Here is a 21,333-nt window from a genome sequence, read left to right on the forward strand (position 1 = left end):
CCCATCCAAATGCCTCTTAAATGTTGCAATTGTACCAGACTCCATCACTTCCTCTGGCAGCTCATTCCACACACGTACCACCCTCTGTGTGAAAAAGTTGCACCTTCTGTCCCTTTTATATCTTTCCCCTCTCACCGTAAACCTATGCCCTCTAGTTCTGGACTCCCCGACCCCAGGGAAAAGACTTTGTCTATTTATCCTATCCATGCCCCTCAATTTTGTAAACCTCTATAAGGGAAAAAAGCCCCAGCCTATTCAGCCTCTCCCTGTAGCTCAGATCCTCCAACCCTGGCAACATCCTTGTAAATCTTTTCTGAATCCTTTCAAGTTTCACAACATCTTTCCGACAGGAAGGAGACCAGAATTGCACGCAATATTTCAACAGTGGCCTAACCAATGTCCTGTACAGCTGCAACATGACCCCCTAACTCCTGTACTCAATACTCTGACCAATAAAGGAAAGCATACCAAACGCCTTCTTCACTATCCTATCTACCTGCGACTCCACTTTCAAGGAGCTCTGAACCTGCACTCCAAGGTCTCTTTGTTCAGCAACACTCCCTAGGACCTTACCATTAAGCATATAAGTCCTGCTAAGGTTTGCTTTCCCAAAATACAGCACCTCGCATTTATCTGAATTAAACTCTATCTGCCACTTCTCAGCCCATTGGCCCATCTGGTCCAGATCCTGTTGTAATCTGAGGTAACCCTCTTCACTGTCCATTATACCTCCAATTTTGGTGTCATCTGCAAACTTACTAACTTTTAAAGTTACTGGCATTTTAAAGTAAAGTTTGACAGTGAGCAATTAAAAGAGATATTTGTACAGATGACCAACAAATTTAGTCACTGAGGCAGATTTTGAAGAACACCACTAAGGAAGAGAGAGAGGTGGAAAGGAATCCAACAGGAATTCAAGAGTTTCAGGACTTTCATGTAATGAAGGTCAATTATGTAGCAAGAAATGCTGAAGATGCTGGAATTATAAATGTAAAAATATCTAGAGCATTGTGAGGCTGAGTAGATACAGAAATGGGAAAGGTTGAGGCCATGAGAGAATTTGAAAATAAAGATAACAATTCTATAATGGAAGTTTAGCTTATTTAGACACCAATATAAATCAGTGAGCACAGACGTAATGGGTGAACAAGAGTTAGTGAAAGTTAGGACATGAGTAGCAGGATTCTGGATGACTTCAAGTTTATAAGATCATAGACATCAGAGCAGAAATTAGGTGTTTCAGCCCATCTAGTCTGCTCCACCATTCAATCATGGCTGATAAGTTTCTAAACCCCATTCTCCTGCTTTCTCCCTGTAACCCTTGATACTGAAGAACCTGTCTATCTCAGTCTTAAATATACTCAATGAACTGGCCTCCACAGCCTTCTGTGGCAATGAATTCCATAGATTCACCATTCTCTGGCCATGGAGGTTAAAGTGTGGGTAGCTATCCAGCCATGGCAATCAATGCATGGCTGAGGGTTTCAGCCAGCACTTCCACCTGTGTCAGGTATAGAATCTGCTGACAGGGGTAAAAATAAGCAATATACTGATATTTGCCAAAGGAAGGGATGGATTTGGTGGCTAAGGTAATGGAGTTTTTAATGGAGATTAATTTGTGGTCTTCCTAATAGTTAATAGGAGAAACATCCTGTTCTCATGGAGTAAAAATAAGATGATCCATCCATCAAATTTAATATGACATATTCTTAATATCAATTATGACTTCAATATTTAGGCTGAAATTACAGATAGCTTCTTCCCAGAGCCATTATACATCTGCTTAAATGTACTCAGCTTTAGGAAACCTTTTCAGGGTTTTAGCCCATTGCTGGGACCAGCAATAACTCTTCATGCTCAATTAATTAAATATCCCTCCCTTTTCAAGAGCCCTGCTCTACACAGCCATTCCTATTCCAACAACTTCCCAAAATTGTCTCACTCAAAGAAAAAACTAAAAACCAGAAGTCTCCCTCTCTAATCTTTGGATGTTTCTCTTAGGGCTGAATAAAAACAAGCTCTAGAAGTCTCTAAATAAAACCTTGAGACTCCATTATTTACCTTGCTCAGTCACACAACAATCTAAAATAATGAAAATCCATTGCTGGTGCACAAAACCTATTCATTCTAAAGTCAAGCCTTAAACATTTTACAATTGACCAGGAGCTGAATTGGACCAGCCATATTACTACCATAGCTACAAAAGCAGGTCCGAGGCTGGGAGTTCTGCGGCAAGTAACTCACCTCCTTTGTTCCCAAAGTCTGTCCTCTTTTTACAAGGCACAAGTCATGAGTGTGATGGAATACTATTCACTTGACTGGCTGAATGCAAGTCCAAGAACACTCAAAAAGCTTGACAACACCAAAGCCAAAGCAGTCCACTTGATTGGCCACCCATCAATCACTTCAACGTTCATTCTCTTCAGTGGTAATGCCACCAACATCATCCTCTCTGGAGATCTCCCACCACAGTGTCCCACCCCATAGTAAGTGAGTAAACACATGACAGATGCAGTTCAACAGAGCTAATTGTGAAGTCACTTCAGTGTGGAAGAGAGAGAGAGGCAAAGTATTATTTAAATGGTGGTATATTGTGAAATGTGGATACAAAGGTTCTAGATGTCCTTGTACACCAGTCTACACTAGAAAATGGTCAGGCAGGTTACTGCCTGCCCTGGAGTTCTTGTTTCACCCACTCTTCTAAGTGCTGCTAACTCCAGTCTCAGAGTCCTTCTCTCACTTGCTCTACTGGATGCTGCCAACTTTCTTGTCTTAGTGTCTTCCCTCACCCACTCCTCCCCTCTTGTCATTTACAATTACATTAAATTTGCATCTACTTGTTATGCTGTCACCAACCTGAACTAACCAGCCATCATTTATCTCAAATTTACACAATCATGAATGCCCCTATCAAATTGCTACTAGAACCTTTTCTGTCTCACAGAAAAATGTTCTAATTTGTCCACTCTTACCTTTTAACAATAAACTCTTGTCCTGGTAACAAGCCAGTTAACCTACACTGCAACTTTCCTATTGTCTAACCTGTCCACAATGTGTTGGGTGAGGAATTGTGAACAAAACTTGTTTAATTAGGAACTAATATTTAATATTACCTTCTGGATATGGCATTTCAAACTTCTAATGAAAAACATTTTTATTAAGCAGTGAAATCCTATAATACACTCAGAATTTTCTGTCATCCAACAATTGAATTTTTAAGAGGTGGTAAAGATAGCCTGCAATAACAAATTATGAGCACAGCATAAAGATATCACCTTAAAATGTTGGCTGTGGCTTTCCTTTCTTGGGGCAGCAGATCATGGTCACGCATCACTTCCTCTAATAAATTTACAATGTTTGATTTCAGTTCACTGTTCATCTCAAAATCCTGAACAATGAGAAAATAATGAACCTATTACCATTCAGAGGTGAGTGTACACATCTTGCCAGTAAACTTTCAAAAATGAAAAGCATTTAATATTTTTATCAGTCTAAGCATTTCCTCACAGTCTAGCAGTGTTGCACGGAAAGGATAATATTTATTTAAGTATTTAGATAAAATCCATGCAATCCATTATTAAGAAAATTTCATCCTCACAGTCCAGGACATGTCTAATAACATAACTATATTGCAAGAACAATCAAATTGAACCTTGTCAGCATTTCCAATACGTAAAACCATTTTTCACCTTGTTCAAAACAACATAGAATGAGAAAATATCAGTTACCTAGTTTGCTCCTTCTAATGTACATATCTCTGGATGCTAGATTCAGCCTTATACATGAATTCTTCTGAGTAAAGTTCTTGCATGATCACCAAAATTTCAGGATTTCTACATACACTGTTTCCCTACGATTCAAATATCTCATGATGCTCAATCAATAGAGCATATCCAATCTTTATTTCACTTCAGATTTCCAGAATTCCATTTTATTTCCACTATTTAGCTGCAATGAGTTACAACTTACTGATGCTTCATTAGTTAGAGCAGCACAAGGACAATTATACTCTACATCAAAATACCAGTTCATAGTTCATGGCATAGACAAATGATGTTTGGTGCCAACAGCACTGGCTGTCTATGTTCTATATAATGGAGGGTGAAGATCTGAAGCATCCAAAGCTCTTGCAGTTATCAATGGCATGATCCAAATGTGTTTAAAACAATTCTAGCTGACCCAACAGTGAATGAAGCACTGAAACAGATTTCCATTAGTTAAGTGACCAAGCAATTAGATTTTGCAAGAACAAACCTTTCTCTTCTACTGAATCCTTGCACTGAAAGAATTTGCATGATCACATAAGTTACAAATGCAATGAACATTTTTGCAGCTGGTCTTTCTAAGCAACTATGAACAATCCCTTTTACATTTCCCAACCTTAGCTCGACATTAATGAGGTGAATTGAAGTGCAACAAGTAGCAGAAAAGACTGCTGTTCCACGTTTATGAATGTCCATTAACTGACAGCTCATATGCATTTTTAAACCTGCAGTGGACAAGGTTGCAAATAGTACTGAACAACCACAAAAAATCTTCAATTGTTAAGTCATTGACCTTCACACCCACCCTCCCCCTCCCCAATCATCAGAAGTGGACACATGGCTCATTATTGTACAATTATGAAAACTATTCACACTCCTCAGATACTTAAGCAGCCCGTGTCCAAATGCAGTAAGATCTGGACAACATCCAGGCTTATGATGATAAGTGGAAAGTAATATTCACATCGCGCAAAAGCCTGGCAATGAAAATCTTCAATAAAAGTTTAAGTTAACCGTGTTTCTTGATTGTCAATGGCATTACTATTGATGAAACCCCACAGTAGATATCCTAGAAGACTAGAAACTGAATGTGACCAGCCATATAACTATTGTGGCTACAAGAGCAAGTTAGAAGTTTTGAATCCTGCAGTACAAAACTCACCTGCTACTCTCCAGTGTCTATCTACTATCTTCAAGGTACAAGTCAGGAATATGATGGAATGCTCTGCATTTGCCCAGATAAGTGCAGGTTCGATAACACTCAAAAAGCACAACAGCAACCACAGCAAAGTAGTCCTGTGTCTGGCACAATAGCAACCTTCTTTAACATTCACTCCCTTTACTACCAATGCACTAGTATGTATCTACAAGATGCACAGCATAACTCACCAAAGCTCCTTCAACAGCTGTGAGCTCTATTACCTGGAAGGTAAAAAGCAGCAGATACATTGGAACACACTACCTGCAGGATCCCCTCCAAGCCACTCATTATCCTAGCCTGAAACTTTACACTGCTTCTTCAGTGTGAAAATCCTATATCAACATTCCTGGGACTGCAGTGGGTCAAGAAGGCAATTCCACACCACCTTCTCAAGGCAAAGTAGGAACCGGTAATAATTAGGGACTGGCCTAGCCAGTGATACTGACATCCCCTGAACAATTTTTTTTAAAGTATGGAGATAGACATGAAGAGTCCAAAGATAAAGGGTACAGATGTTACATATAACCCCAATGTATAACACAGGGCAATGGCTTAGGATACCTGTCTCTTAGTTGACCACATTGACGACATTCTCAAGTAGCCATTAATCACCAATATGCATCAGTGAAGATGAGGGTCGAGGAAGAGCTAGCGTGGGAGAATAACACTGAGGCTGAAGATCTGCTATAACCTAAATGAATGACAGACCAGTCTTGAGAAGCTAAATGGCCTATTCATGCTCCTATTTATATGTTCATTGCTTTCGCAAAATTCACCCACTTTATTGGAGCTACAAATATTTTAAAAAATCAATAACAATATTCTGGTCCTTGAGAAAAGTTATTGATTTGGATATCTATCTAACTCATATTAATGATGTTAAAGTGTCGATCTTCCAACCACAAGATGAAAGGGTAAGACTTGGCAATAAGCATGCACATTATTATGAATATGTGTTAACTGAAATAATAATTTACATTATTATCAGCTGAACATATTGATCTTTTGAAAGTAACACTCTCCCCAAACCAAGGACATTGGCGACAACAGCAAAAATGTTGCAATTGCAAATAACAAAAGATGCTTCACTCGAGTCACTTGGGCTGTATTGCTTTCAAAGAATGGTCTCATCACCTGATTTATGGCTGTAAAATACGTTGGTTTTGAATACAGACAATCAAAGAGAACATACCACAATGAAAATAAGACATTGGCCTCTCCCTTTTTCTCTCTGAAGCTCCTTTCAAAGTTTGTGGTTTGAAGATCCACTTGATGACCTCATCACCATAGGTGGAGGGTTCTGAATGGAAAATGTTGAATCTCAACTATTGTCTCCAAGGAAAAAAAGCTCAAAGTCATAACTGATCCAGGGATAGACCACATTGCTATGTGCAGAAAGTGACTTTAGTTGAAGGGTAGCATTTGAAAAATCAGTGTCTAATATTTTTTTTCCAAATTTAACTGTTATGTATTCAAAATACTTTTAAGATAACATTCTACGGAGTTAAGAACTTTTATGCTTGTAGTGAATTGTGCTTGTGTATGGAATTCGACAAGAAGAGCGGTTAGATATATTTACACATATAAAAACCTTCTGTTGATAATCTTTACTTGAGTAGGTTCTTGAAAAGAATGGATAACGTGAAGAAGCTGTGACAGGCAGGCAGCCAGCATCAGTGAGAGGAGCGATTGAGGTAAGGACCATCACAGAGAAGCAGCAGGACTAGTGATGGGCCCGAGTGGAACTCAGGATATAAGCACAAATAAGACGTTTTAGTCTATGCTTAAGTCGGAATAAGATTAAAATGAAACGACATCCTGGACATGGTTTGAAATCGTAGACACACCTAGCTGTCTGGATGAACAGGTATAGGTAGGTACTCTGGCTGGGGCAACTTGAGCTCCAGATATTGGAAGTTGAGCAGTAGCTAGGGACACCACGCTACATTCAAGGGGCTGAAAGGTTTGTGAATAGGCACAATTCAGGACATGATCTCTCCACACAGTTTGAGGGTATGCAGACAGAAAGGGAAGTATTAACTGCCAGACAGAAAAAGGGTACTAAGCATGTAGTGCAGGAACCTCCCAAGTACATCTTGCTTGAAAACCATTTATCAACCATGGCAAACAGAAAGCGAGAGTTCCTCTGTGCAGGTCAACCAGGGCCAAGATTATGGCTCTGTGTGTCCATTTGCTCAGGAGGGGAGGAAGGAGCATGGGAAAGAGCAATAGTGGTAGGCAATTCATCAGTAAGGGGAAGAGACAGGCCCTTTTTACATCTGTAAATGTAACTCCAGATTCGTATGTTACCAGAATGCCAGGGTCAAGGGCATCATAAAAGGGCTTCAGGGTGTTCTGAAGGAGGGGGATGAAAAGCCTTAGGTCATAGTCCATGCTGGGGCAGATGACAAAGGAAGAAACATAAACGATGTCCTGCAAACAGACTCGAGGAAGTTAGATAGGAAATTAAAAAGCAGGACTTTGGAGGTAATAATTTTCTGATGCCATTGAGTAATGAGCAAAGGATAGAGTATTGGAGAAATAGTGCAAGAGGGAGAGCTTGAGATTCCAAATGGTCAGAGATAGGTTGGATAGAAAGGCACCTTTTTTCAATGGTGGTGGAGTCTGTAGCCGAGATATTAGATGTCAGGTAAGAGATAGAAGGCCAAGAGGAAAGTTGAGGAGAAATTTTTCACCAGAGGATGGTGAAAGACTGGAACTTACTGCCTGAAAGGGTTATTGATTCAGAAACTTTTGTAACATTTAAGTAGCATTTTGATATGCAGTTGCATTGCAAAAGCCTAAAGGGCATGGGGCAAAAACTGGAAAATCCAATTAGTGCAGTCAGGTCCTTGTTGTCGAGGGAACAGAAGACCGATGAGCCTGACATCGGTGGTGGATACGTTGTTGGAGGGAATCCTGAGTGACAGGATTTACAGGCATTTGGAAAGGCAAGAACTGATTAGGGATAGACAGCATGGCTTTGTGCATGGGAAATCATGTCTCACGAACTTAATTGAGTTTTTTGAAGTGAAAAAGAGCATTGATGAGGGCAGAATGGTGGACGTGATCTATATGGACTTCAGTAAGGCGTTTGACTCGTTATCAAGGTTAGATCGCATGGAATACAAGGAGAACTAACCATTTGAATACAGAACTGGCTCAAACATAGAAGACAGAGGGTGGTGGTGGAGGGTTGTTTTTCAGACTGGAGGCCTGTGACCAGTGGAGTGCCACAAGGATCGGTGCTGGATCCACTACTTCTCGTCATTTATGTAAATGACTTGGATGTTAACATAGGAGGTATAGTTAGTAAGTTTGATACCAAAATTGGAGGTGTAGTGGACAGTGAAGAAAGTCACCTCAGAGTACAACATGATCTCAATCAGATGGGCCAATGGACTGAGGAATCTTAGATGGAGATTAATTTAGATAAATATGAGGTGCTGTATTTTGGAAAAGCAAATCAGAGCAGGACTTATATACCTAATGGTAAGGTCTTAGGGAGTGTTGCTGAATAAAGAGACCTTGGAGTGTAGGTTCATAGTTCCTTGAAAGTAGAGTCACAGGGAGATTGGATAGTGAAGGTGGTGTTTGGTATGCTTCCATATTGGTCAGAGCATTGAGTATAGGAGTTAGGAGATTATGTTGTGGCTGTACAGGACATTGGTTAGGCCACTTTTGGAATATTGCATGCAATTCTTGTCTCCTACCTATTGGAAGGACGTTGTGAAACTTGCAAGGGCTCAGAAAAGATTTACAAGGATGTTGCCAGGGTTGGAGGATTTGAGCTATAGAGAGAGACTGAATAGGCAGAGGCTGTTTTCCCTGGAGCATCAGAGGCTGAGGGGTGACCTTACAGAGGCTTATAAAATCATGAGGGGTATGGATAGGATAAATAGACAAAGTCTATTCCGTCGGGTGGGGGAGTTCAGAACTAGAAGGCACAGGTTTAGGGTGAGAGGGCAAAGATATAAAAGGGACCTAAGGGGCAACTTTTTCACATAGATGATGGTGCATGTATGGAATGAGCTGCCAGAGGTGGTGTTGGAGGCTGGTATAGTTGCAGTATTTAAAAGGCATTTAGATGGATATATGAATAGGAAGGAATGAGAGGGATATGGGCCAAGTGCTGGTAAATGGGACTAGATTAGGTTAGGGTATCTGGTCAGCATGGACGAGTTGGAATGAAGGCTCTATTTCTGCAATGCACATCTCTATGATTCTATGACCAATACATGCACTATGGGCCAAATGGCCTCTTTCTGTGCCGTACATATTAAAGTTTTTTTTTTAAATGACTTAGCTTTTTATTTGTTAAAGGAACCTGACTGCCTTGTTTCCAAATGGAGCTATATATAATCTAATATTTTTGGCAATATCACCTCCTTTTTCAAATTCAAACTTTCTGGTGGCCAATGGAAAAGTGGGACAAGGAGAGGATATTTACACTTCCTAAGTGGGTCATAACAACATCTGCAAATTATATTGGCAGCTCTTACATTCTGTCGTGAATGTGTAATTGCAAAATTCAGTGAAAACCACTTAACCATGGTCATTCATATGAAGTATGGTGAATTATTAACGGATAAGGGAAGGGCGAACTTTACTGTTCTGAAGAATGGTCACTGCACTTGAAACATTAACTTTGTTTTCTCTCCACAGATGCTGCCAGACTCTGCAGAGTTTCTCCAACAATTTCTGTTTCTGTTTCAGATTTCCAACATCTGCAGTTCTTTGGTTTATACTAACGTGTAATATTTTGCAAATTTGTTTTCCCAGATAGTAATCCCAATGGTTAGAACACCTGTGACAAGTTCAACTGTGTGATACCTACGATTTACCACACATTAAATTGAACGCATGCTGACATTTCCAATTAATTTCTGATTTCTGGTGGTGAATGACGTGTCCCAATGTTGGCTTGTAAAAAAAGTACAGCAAAGTGCTTCTGGAATTACAATGCCACAGAAATTTAATTTCATTGGAATTTATTTTTTCAGTTTAAAGTTCTGTATGATAGGGAAATATATAACAAAAATTCACATATTAAATCAACCATAATAACCTTTGCCCAGAGACAAGACATTAGCTAATAATCAAGAACATACTTAGTTTTACTAGATGAATGGGGTAAAGCAGAATTCAATTCTCTGGCCTAGGTTTTACCTTTTCACATAGTCTCACCCACAAACATGGTTAAGTTACAGCTTGAAACAATAATAACAGGCTCATTAATAATGTTAATCCGTTTCCATCACAAAATCCATCTAATACCATTAAGCAAAATTCCACCATCCTGCAAATATCTTACCACCACCTTAAGGGAAGTCCTAGAGCATTTGTCTATGATGTGAATCATTGGTAACTATAAACACTGGAGTAATATGTACAGATTACCATGTGTACACTGAGCACACATCTACAGATGCAAACTTCTAACATTTTACTAACACAAAGAAAATCGCCAGAGTGCATGTGGCAAAATAACATTTGTTTTAAAAAGGACATAAGATGATCAAAATGCCAGGTTTGCTTTGACACATTTAAAAGCAGGGGCACAACAATGGTATAATTGTTACCATTCACTCAGGTTCATGCAATGCTTTAGAAACGGGAACCTGCAGGTGCACACTATTTGTAGGCATTATTTTTATATACAAAAATGAATGCTAGTCAAAAGTCCAATTGTTTTGGGATATATTATGGTTGCATATTCATGAAATATATCTATAAAAAGCTATAACATGCTATCAGTCCAGCTTCCTGTCTCTATCCAGTTGAATAATGAACTCCTATCTATCATTCAAGCCTACCCATCATATTTAGTTATTGGGCATTAGGCTGCTGTCTGCCACTGTAAATGCTGCAATCTTATAAAATCAAACTGTTCAGGATCTAAACTCTGTTGGCGGCAAGTTAAAAATAACTGCACTCGCTGCACCAGACACAGTTCCTTATCCAGTTAGCAGATATCAACCAGGGCAACAACAGTAGAGGTTACATAATTGACTTTGGCATTCTGAGGCCGGAGAGGAGAAAAATATCAAATGAAAAGAGTCCCTGACTATTGCTACATATTAAACATACACAAACAACATTTCCAATGCTTTGACACCACGTGCAAAAAGCAATCTGCAAAGATCAGGTCTAGAATGGAAGCCTTATCCAAATTGCTCTTCTGATGTTGTCCCTCTCCTTTGAATCTGCATTCATCATCTCTCTTCTCAAAACAAAAAAATATCCTTGGTCCTACATCTTTGAAAATTATTCCCCTTTCTCCTGAACGTTTCCTTTCTATTCCTTATCTCCCAAATCCATGTCTATCTTTTCCAGAATTCCATTTTTGAATCCCTCCAATTACGTTTCCATTGTTATCACAGTATGGTGCTTATCAAATATATACATGGCATTCTGTGTGACTGTCCAAGGGATAATCCAGCTCTCCTCAGCCTTATATATATTCTCCTTTTCCTCGTACACCTCTCCAGCTGGATTGGACAGCTACGAGCTAGTTTTATTTTCATTAATTGCAGCAACAATATCACTTGTACTGGCTTCTCTTCCAGATCTAGCACTGCTGGGTAAATTTTATGGGAGCTTGGGGGTGAAAATATTTCCCTGATGGAAAAGACAAAGAAAATCAACTTTTAAAAAAGACTAGTTTAGGGGTGACCTTAACATATGTGGAACTTCTGCCTGTCCAGAGATGGAAAGTACCATCCCGGAAGGTCAGAACATGGACGCCGGAGTAACCTTCAAATGAGGTAAACTCCCCTCCTTCCTTCCTGCCTTCTCACCTGAGACTGAAAAGGTAGGCTAGCCGCTTTCTTCTCCTCTCCTCCACCCAATGCATTATGGTAGCAAAGGAGATATTAGTCCCTTAACTACCCATTAATTATTAGTATCAGTAGGCCTAAGGTTGGGGGAGGGGGGGCTGCTGACTGATGGTTTAACTGCCCATCATATTAGGAAATAGCCTGATAAAGGAGCTTAGCCATTTTACATGCACATCCAACTAAAAACTCACCCCCGCTGGGATGTTTGCATGTTTGTGTTTGTATGTTTGTGCATGTGTTTGGGTGTGTGTTGCAGGGGTAGGGGGAATGGCTCAAAGGCTCCTTGGCTAGCTTTTGTAATTTATCCTTAGCTCTCTTTTTCTCATTGGTATGCTGTTCCTCAACAAGATCATTCAAAAACAGAGCATTAGTTTTAACTGTACACCAGTGACTTTCACCATCAATTCACTATCGTATTTCCCAATTCCTCCATTGCTATTAAGTTATCAGATTGCTTACATGATTTCCAGTACTTGATAAGCAGAAATGTTGTTCAATTAAATACTGGGAATACTGAGGCCATTGACTTTATTTGCCCTCCACACTCTATCCTCCTTCCCTGGCGCAGTCTGAGACAAAGCCAAACTGTTTGTATCCTTGATTGCTCAATTGGCTTAAAAATCAATCCTGACCACATACTTGCATAATCACAAAGAGCAACTATTCTTGTCTTTGTAATAGCATTGGACTTGGCTCCTGCCTCAGCTCTATCTACTGCTGTAACCCTAATTCATGCAGTGTTACCAATAGATTCAAAGCTCTTATTTCACCACCGGTGGCGTAGTGATAGCACATGCCACACAGTTGAAGCAACATTGAATATAATCCCACAACAATGGTTCAGAGCTAAACTCTGCAGTCCTTCCACACACTGATGTGAATGGTGATGGATGATTATAGAATGAACAGAAGGAGCAACTCCACAAATATGCCCATCCTCACTGATGGGGAAACATGGCACATCAATGCAAAAAATAAGAGTGAAGCATTTGTATTCATCTTCAGTCAGAAGTGAGACTGCAGGATCCATCTTGTCCTCCTCTTGAAGTCTGCATTATCATTGATGCCAATCTTCAAACAATTTTATGGCTAGTCCAGTTCAGTTTCTGGTTAATGCTAACTTACAGCTCGTGGAATCAAGATTCATTGATGGCCATTGAACACCAAAGAATGCTAATTAGATTCTCTCTTATTTGAGATGGTCATTGTGATATTCACTTTCCACTTATCTGCCCAGCCTGGATATTGTCCACACCATGTCCTACAAAAGGAGGTCAGAGGCTAGGAATTCTACTGTGAGTAACTCACCTCCTGTCTTCCCAAAGCCTCCCCATCACATACAAGCCACAAATCAGGAATGTGATGAAATATTCTTTGCTTAACTGGATGGCTGCAGGTTCAACAATCCACAAAAAATGTAACACCATGCAGGAGCAAGCAAACTGCACAATTGGCACCCTATCAACCACCTTCAACATTCACTTTCTTCACTGCTAACAGAGTGCAGTAGTGTGTGTACCATCCACAAGGCACACTGCAGCAACTCACAAAACATCCTATGACAGTACCTCCAAACGCATGGCCACTTTCATCCAGAAGGACAAGGATAGAGAGTGGTAAGGGTGTGGAATGCACTGCCTGCAACAGTAGTAGACTCGCCAACTTTAAGGGCATTGAAATGGTCATTGGATAAACTTATGGATGAGAATGGAATAGTATAGGATAGATAGGCTTCAGGTTAGTTCCACTGGTCGGCGCAACATCAAGGGCCGAAGGGGCTGTACTGTGCTGTAATGTTCTATGTCCTATGACAGCTAATACATGGAAACATCATCCATTTGCAACTTCCTCTCCAAGCCATTCACCATCCTGTTTTGAAAAAATATCGCTCTTCCTTCATTTGGATCAAAACCCTCGAACCTCTTCCTTAATGACCTTAATTGTAGATCTACCAACAGCGTGGGTACTGTAGCGGTTCGAGAAGGCAGCTTATGGAGGGAGGCGATGGCCTTGTAGTATTATTGCTGGACAATTAATCCAGAAATCCCAGTGATGTTCTGGGAGCCAAGTTTGAATCCCACCATGGCAAATGGTGGAATTGGAATTCAATAAAAATCTGGAATTAGAAATCTGATGATGACCATAAAAATAATTGTCAATATTCAGAAAAACCTATCTGGTTCACTAATGTCATTTACAGAAGGAAACTGCTATCCTTACCTGGTCTGGCCTACATGCAACACCTGTGGTTGACTCTTAACACTCCTCTGGGTAATTAGGGATGGGTGATAAATGCTGGTTTAGCCAGCAATGCTCTCATCCCATGAATGAATTTTTAAAAATCATCATCACCTCAAGCACAAACAGGGACAGGCAATATATGCTGGCCAGCCGGTGATGCCAGCAGCCCACAAGTGAATAGAAAGAATGCAAAAAGATTGCTTTAAAATGAAAATTATTTTTGTGAGCAAAGTAATTTCAAATAAAGTAGTCAGGTCATGCAGCCCTGATTCAGAAAAGAATGGTCCTCCCCTCCACAGAACCATCCCATGAAAGCATCATGCTAATAATACTAAGCAAAGCATCTAACATTTGAACCCATTTAAACAAATTCTCCCAGACTGTAAAAACAAATACTACCAAAAGATGGCACTCTGAATGTTGATATGGATTAATGTATTTTTACAACTCACTGCTAAATCCCAAACACCAAAACAAGTTTGAACCATTTTCCCTTAACCTTAGCTATTCCTATTCTTTGTGGGTTTAATTCACACATCCTAGAGTTCAGCTTTGGCTGACATTGCTTCCATTAATCATGAGCAACTCATTTAACACCAGGTTCTGATGAAGGGTCTGTAGCATTCATATAGCCTTCCTCTTTACAAATGTATATAAGTTTGTACGCTTTGTTAATAATGTATGGACATCAGCTAATAAAGAATGATCGAGCCTAATCTCATTCTCGTCCCATAGCTCTGGAAGTTAGAAAATGTTAATTGCATATCTAAGTATTTTGTAAAATGATGAAACATTCTACCTCTACTATTTCTCAAATAATAAGGAGGAAACCAGCAACACTCATTGAATTTAAAATTTCTCCTTAATTCCCCTCTACTTCTTCGAACATTTATTTTAAATTTCTGCCTCCTTTGTATTAATCTGCTTTAAGGAATGCAAGTTCTTCCTATCCACTCTATATTTACACCTCATAATTTAAATGCATCAACTAAATCTTTCCTCTGTACCAAAGAAAATAGTCCCAGCCAAGCCAATCAATCCTCACAGTTCATATTTTCTGTTCCTGACAACATCATAATCAATTTCCTCAGCACTTTCTCCACAACAATCACACTCCTTGCAAGTGTGTGACTGGAAGTGGATGCAGTCATGCAGTTGAATAGTAAGACGTTGATTTCCACTCAGCTGACGGATATAAAAGCTTGTTTGCAACATATTGACTTGTACAACTCTTAAATACTTCATTAATATTTTAGTAATATTTGAAACCACTTTTCCAGCTCTGATTTAAAGACGATAAATTTCAAGTATCCTGGAAGAGACGGTGATTCATTCATTTCAATGTTTTGAATGCAATCACTGCAAAACATTGCTGGACCTACTCATATAAATTAGAACTGACAAAAAAGTTCCTTGGGTGTGTTTGTCTCTGTGATAAAGGAAAATGCGGTAAAACTTTGCATTTTATTGGATGCTATTTCTTTGGGTTTTTGTAAATCCATTTTCATGAGACAGATTACATCGGATTCAATCCCATCATTAAATTCAGTCACTACCATAATAGGTTTTCAAATCCTACCTCCTTTACAATCTGTTTGTATTATAAACATAATGTCAGAAGTTGAAAGTATCCTAGTGCCACAAGGGATTGTCAAATTGTCAAATAAATTATGATACTTATAGAACAGATCTGACATTTTGCTTTAAAATTTAAGGCAATTATAATTTTATGCCATGGATTTTGAGAAGCCCCTGTCCAAACTCAAATTCAAGCAAACCAACACTGCTTCTCATTAATCAGATTCAGTCAAAGGCTTTGCTAGCATTCTAGAATAAAAATCATAATCCCTGGAGGATGTTATTGCAGGATAGAAACTACCTTGTTCCATATTTTGTTTTTTATTTTTATAGTCATTAGAATAGATAGGGCAAAAAAAACCCATCAAATACAGAAAGGCTGGAAAAGTTGCACAATTTAGATTATCCATCGGTCAATTTGAAACCAGTATATCTATTTAAACTGCAACATTAAGTGTATTCTTTTTTTCAAAGGTGAACAATCTGTTCTGCCTCTTGACATTATTTTTGAGATCAGGAACTGTTAAAATGTATATTGGACAATTTTGCTCAAATGACCCTAATCAAATGCAATTCCATCAATGCAGTCACATTAATGCACAGTGTGCAGTGTGACTGACAAGAAAAACTGCCTACCTGACTGTTCTGATGTTGGGTTATCTCCAAAAATATTAACTTTACTTTCCTCTTTACCAAGGATGCTGCATTCTTCCAGTATTTTCTGATACTGTGATGAAGTGATCTTGCTGTATTTCAGTTTTATGTGCCTCAGTTATGTGTGATTTAGTCTCCATGAGCCAGTCTGTGGTACAATCTGTGCAAGGTTCTTTGGGACTGAAAATGATTATCAGAGGTAACATAAAGCAAACAAAAACAACTTTACAACAGTGTGATTTCTCACTTCCGCTGAAATTAATTTGTCATTGTTTGTATTGTGCAACTTAAATTTCTCTCTAACAATGCATCAAACATAACAGCATGGGTGTTGTTAGGACGAATTCATCATCATCATCATCATCATCAGGCCCAAGGCAGGTCCATGCCTCCTTGTCAGATATTTCATCCTGAGTCATTTTCTTGCATTGGGAACAGAAATTGAATCCATGCCATTTCCATTATTCTCAAGCATATGCTAGATATATAACCAACCAATGGCCGCCTGTGGAAAGAATTAAGACCTGGACAAATTATGCACTCTTCCTGCCAACTGTTTAACATTGACATAACTTGTACAAAGGCCTAGGCCATATCAAAATCAAAATAGAGTTCTCCAAGAGGTATATGATCATAATATTCATTAACTAGCTCTGACTTCTACTTTGTATGACTCTGCAGAAGCCAAATGTAACATGGTGGTCTATATATTTCCGGCTTGAATTGAGATTGCACTTTAACCAGAAGTGCCAAGTGGTCGTCCATCTCAGCCTCTCCAGAGGACTGTGGGATCATAAATGCCAGATTTCAACCAATTCAATTCACTCCATCTGATATTTGGAAATGACTGAATCACTGGATACTGCAAAGGCTACGGACTCTGACAACATTCTGCAATAGTACTGAAGACTTGCTGTCCAGAAATTGCCGCACCCATAGTGAAGTTGTTGCAGTACAGCTACAACATTGGTATCTCCCTGACAACGTGGAAAATTATCCAGGTATGTCCTGTCCACAAAAAAACAGGGCAAATCCAAAATGTGCAATTACCAAATTGCGCATCAGTCTATTTTCAAAGATCAGCAAAGTGATGGTCAACAGCAAAATTAAGTAGCACTCTCATGCCCATGTTGGTTCCATCAAGGCCACCCAGCTCCTAACCTTATGGCAGGCAGAAGGCTTCAGGACAAAAGACCCTAACACTGGAGGTGAAGTGAGAGTGACTGCTCTTGACATTCAGGCATTTGTCAAAGTACAATGATAAAGAGTCTAGCAAAATTGAAGTCAAAGAGGAAAACTCTCCATTGGTTGGAGTCATACCCAATACAAAGTAAGATGGTTGTATTTATTGGAGTTCAACCATTTCAGCCCCAAGTTAATCAGGGTGGAGTCCTAGGCACAAAGATCCTCAGCTTTAGTTTTAAGAAGCATTTTACTGAAGGATGAGGTGCCTGTTTAGTACCACAAAAATAGGCACAGCGCCATTAAGTTTCTAGAGTTATTGTCCAACACTTTCTTTCAGCAGTTTTAAGAATTGGACTCTTCTGTACGTTATAGAGTTGCCAAGCTAACCCTTCTCCCTTTCTCAACAATTCTTCAAATGAAAAGTAATGACTGGGTAAAGCAAAATCTTCAGATATTTAAGTCCAAAATATAATGGCTAGAAGAAGGGTTATATACATCATCAGATCCATCTTGACGTAATACCATCCATCAAAGCTAAATATGGACAATCAGTTGCCATCACATGTAATGTTTCCTTCATTGTTTTGTTGTGGAGGTGGAGGGTGTGTGTGTGTGTGTGTGTGTGTCGGGGTTGGTGAAGAGGGAGAGAGAGTGGTTACATAATTGCAACCTTTCTGCAACATTACGTAGCAAACACTTCCTTAAACAATTAAACTAATGTCATGTTGGGAATTATAACTGTCATCTGGATCAGCTTTCTCAATAGAAAATGAGTATCCAAAATGAAACCAAGAAAAATTGAGATTCCAACAGGGGACTTGATTCTCATTACTGTATATGGCCAGAACAACCAAATGTCCCAATGAACACTGTACTCGATAACAAGCCTAATTTTATTTATGTTGAGGATAAGTAAATGTGGAAGTAAAATGTTTGAAATTACAAGGAAGAACTTATTTTGTTACCACTGATGCTAAACTATATCTGTCCAAAGCAGGCATCCTATTGAATTCACATCACTAAATTATTGCCAAGAAATTAATCTCTTTATGTCCCAAACCAGTGCAGACATTAATGTACCTGACTTTACTATTTTTATGATAATTTATCTTCATATTTCAGGAAGGAAAGAAAAGCTCATTTTGGATTATCAATGACACCAACATTTGACAGATGTGACTCAATAGGTAGCCCTTTTGCCTCATATCTTTAGGTTCTGGGTTCAAGTCCTGTTCCAGGGTTCAAAAATTCTACATTAACATTCAAGTGCATTACTGCAGTTGGAGGTACGGATGTAAAACATGCCATAGGACTCTTTCAAAGAAGAATCGGAGACTTTTCTCTGGTGTACTGGGCAATATTTACCCCTCATTTAAGATCAAGACAAGGTTATCACATTGCTATTTGTAGGCATTTGCTGAGCACATATTAGTGGCCATGGGTTGAGTCATTAGAACAATTACTACAGTTCAAAAGTAATTAATTGGACTGAGAAGTGCTTTGAGATGCTTGTACAAAGTACCATATAGCTCTTTCTTCCTTTATAATTATCCCTGAATGGCTCTGTAAACCCTGTGCAATATCAGGCAAAATTTATAACATTTGAGAGAGAAGTGCTAATATATTGAGAAGTGTTTGGCATAGTTGTACAATTGAAAAACTAAGTTTGCATCATTTTCAACAGGATTAGTTGGAAAGTTGTAGCAGCTTTCAAAAACCTTGTATGGTGATTAATTTTAGGGAAACACATCATGACGAGACTGCCTTACATTAGTCTCACTCAGCTCATTTAAATATTTCTCTGTACATGTTGGCAGTATCAGCATGAAATCAGCATGCTGCTGACCTCCTATGGCACACCTCACATTACTTTCTACCCACATTTGAGTTTACAATGGTCAACTAAGTGATGTTGTGCTTTTCTCTAATTGTACAAAAGTATTTTCACCAACAGTACGCAATTCCCATGTTCACCACTGAAATTAAACAGATCTAAATTCATAAGATTATTAGTTCAACAATCCAAACATCCAAAAATAGATTGGTGAAAGGAACATTTTAATTTTTGAGTAATCCCCATTATAATGAAGTACGCACGGAACTTCACAACAGAAAACCAATTGTATTCTCCACTTCTCAGCAAAGTGAGCACATTGTGGGAATTAGATTCATTGTTGAACAGACGTTGTTTGAATTTGTATTGTGTACATTATTCTCAAAGTCAAATGGTCTAAAATTCTTTACCTGAGAGTGCTTGGAAACCCAGTGTCGAAGGACATTCAAAACACGGTTTGTAGCTGCCCTTCGTATTATAAATTCTTTGTCGCACATGCGCTCTGAGTTGTTAAATCCTACAAAAAAAAGGGAAAAAAGAACAGTTTTAGCATAACAAATTTTGTTTTTATTTATTAGTATCACAGTAGAAACAATGCCTCAAAAATGTTTAGATTCAGTGTCAGCTTCTGATTAGCAGACAGAAGTGCTCGGTGAAGGAAACAAGTGGCTTTGTGTACAGTAACAATAGAATTTCTCTGTAAAGTTTCCTAAATTGACTATCAATTCAAAGGAAACTTTGAGAAAAAATGATGCAAAATCAAATATAGGGTGGAGAGATTTTCCATTTGCTAAGCTCAAAATATTCCTGATGACATATCAGTGCTCAAGTGACCAAAATATCATGATGCATCCACACACCCATCATTGATGGAAGAAAAAAAATTAGAAAATTTGCAGTGAAAAGAAACAAGGCCAAAAACTCCAATTCACCATAAATCTTTGGACATCTTGTGACTCTCTGATGTGCCGTTAGCCTCGACAAATCAGAAAAATATCAGTGATCCTTTCAGTTGCAATTAATTATGTTATGAAATTACTAAATTTGCATAGTAAAACTTAACTTGCTGCTACCATGAGAGTGGGCAATTCTCCTCAAACAGATCCTGGTGATATCATGATTTATTTTCCGATGTGAAGTTCGATGTTGGTCATTCAGTCAGAGTCCAATCTCACTCAATAGATAAGTTATTGCTTTAAAGAACCTGTTCAAAACTATTATCTGGGGTAGGCAGGACTTGAACTCAGACTTCCTGGCCCAGAGGTAGGGATAGCTTGTCAGTATCAAACAGTAATTTTCAGGATGCAACACTAGTTTGACATTCAGATATGCAAAATTTCTTTGTTTTAAAGTAACTTTGGGATGGAGATCATAAGTAGGGACGTCATGTACTTACCCTGCCATGTGCTTATTATTGATTCTCAAAGACTGAAACCAAATTGTATTCTAAAATCCTCTACTTCTGCTTCATATTGTTATTATTTTCTTCTTTTTCCTCTCTCTTCTAGGCCACCTCTTTTGTTCCAGTATCTATTTCTCATTTTGTATGTAATCAAGTGATAATTTATTCTATTTTCTTCCCTGTAGTTTTCTGTTTCTTTTTCTATCCGTTTTGTGAGGGGCAGTAGAATATAAATGTGATTAGTTCGTTATGGAATAGTTTATGGGTAGAATAACAGACGTGCCTGGTGAGGTGGGGTGGGGTGGGTGGAGAGTGTGTGTGCACATGCGTATATGGTTAGAAGATGCCCCATCACATGGAACAGGCATGGGAGGGAAGAAGGCTCTAATGTAGTCACTGAACCATTTCTCTGTAAATATTGTAAATTGTTAATAAATGCTTTTTAGTTTGCAACTTCACATGTGAAACTCTTGGGATGGCAGTGGAAGAAAATGGTGAATGATGACATAAGTGAGGATGTCAGTTTGGTGGAAACAACAGGTCTCATTACTTCTCCACAGTGACATCTTTGCATTACCTTGAGGAACGAAAACATGTTGTGATGCTCTACAGCTACAGGTGTGGTTCTTCTGTAG

At 38.8% G+C, this 21,333-nt stretch overlaps 1 protein-coding gene across 4 annotated transcripts in view; it reads right to left on the bottom strand.

Moving 5' to 3' along the window:
• The window catches only part of LOC122559051 (ras-specific guanine nucleotide-releasing factor 2), a 244,258-nt gene that overhangs the window by 40,405 nt on the left and 182,520 nt on the right, over positions 1-21,333 (bottom strand). For all 4 annotated transcript variants that reach the window (XM_087999794.1, XM_043708239.2, XM_043708251.2 and 1 more), the window contains 2 exons: positions 19,707-19,813; positions 3,276-3,388 (listed from right to left, as the gene is read on the bottom strand). In XM_087999794.1, coding sequence (XP_087855920.1) covers positions 3,276-3,388; positions 19,707-19,813 — 220 coding nt within the window. The remainder of the gene's footprint in view (positions 1-3,275; positions 3,389-19,706; positions 19,814-21,333) is intronic.

This window comes from Chiloscyllium plagiosum, unplaced genomic scaffold (assembly GCF_037043375.1).
Source record: "Chiloscyllium plagiosum isolate Xiang-an unplaced genomic scaffold, Cpla_swu_hap1 HiC_scaffold_2, whole genome shotgun sequence".
NCBI classification, from domain to species: Eukaryota; Metazoa; Chordata; class Chondrichthyes; order Orectolobiformes; family Hemiscylliidae; genus Chiloscyllium; species Chiloscyllium plagiosum.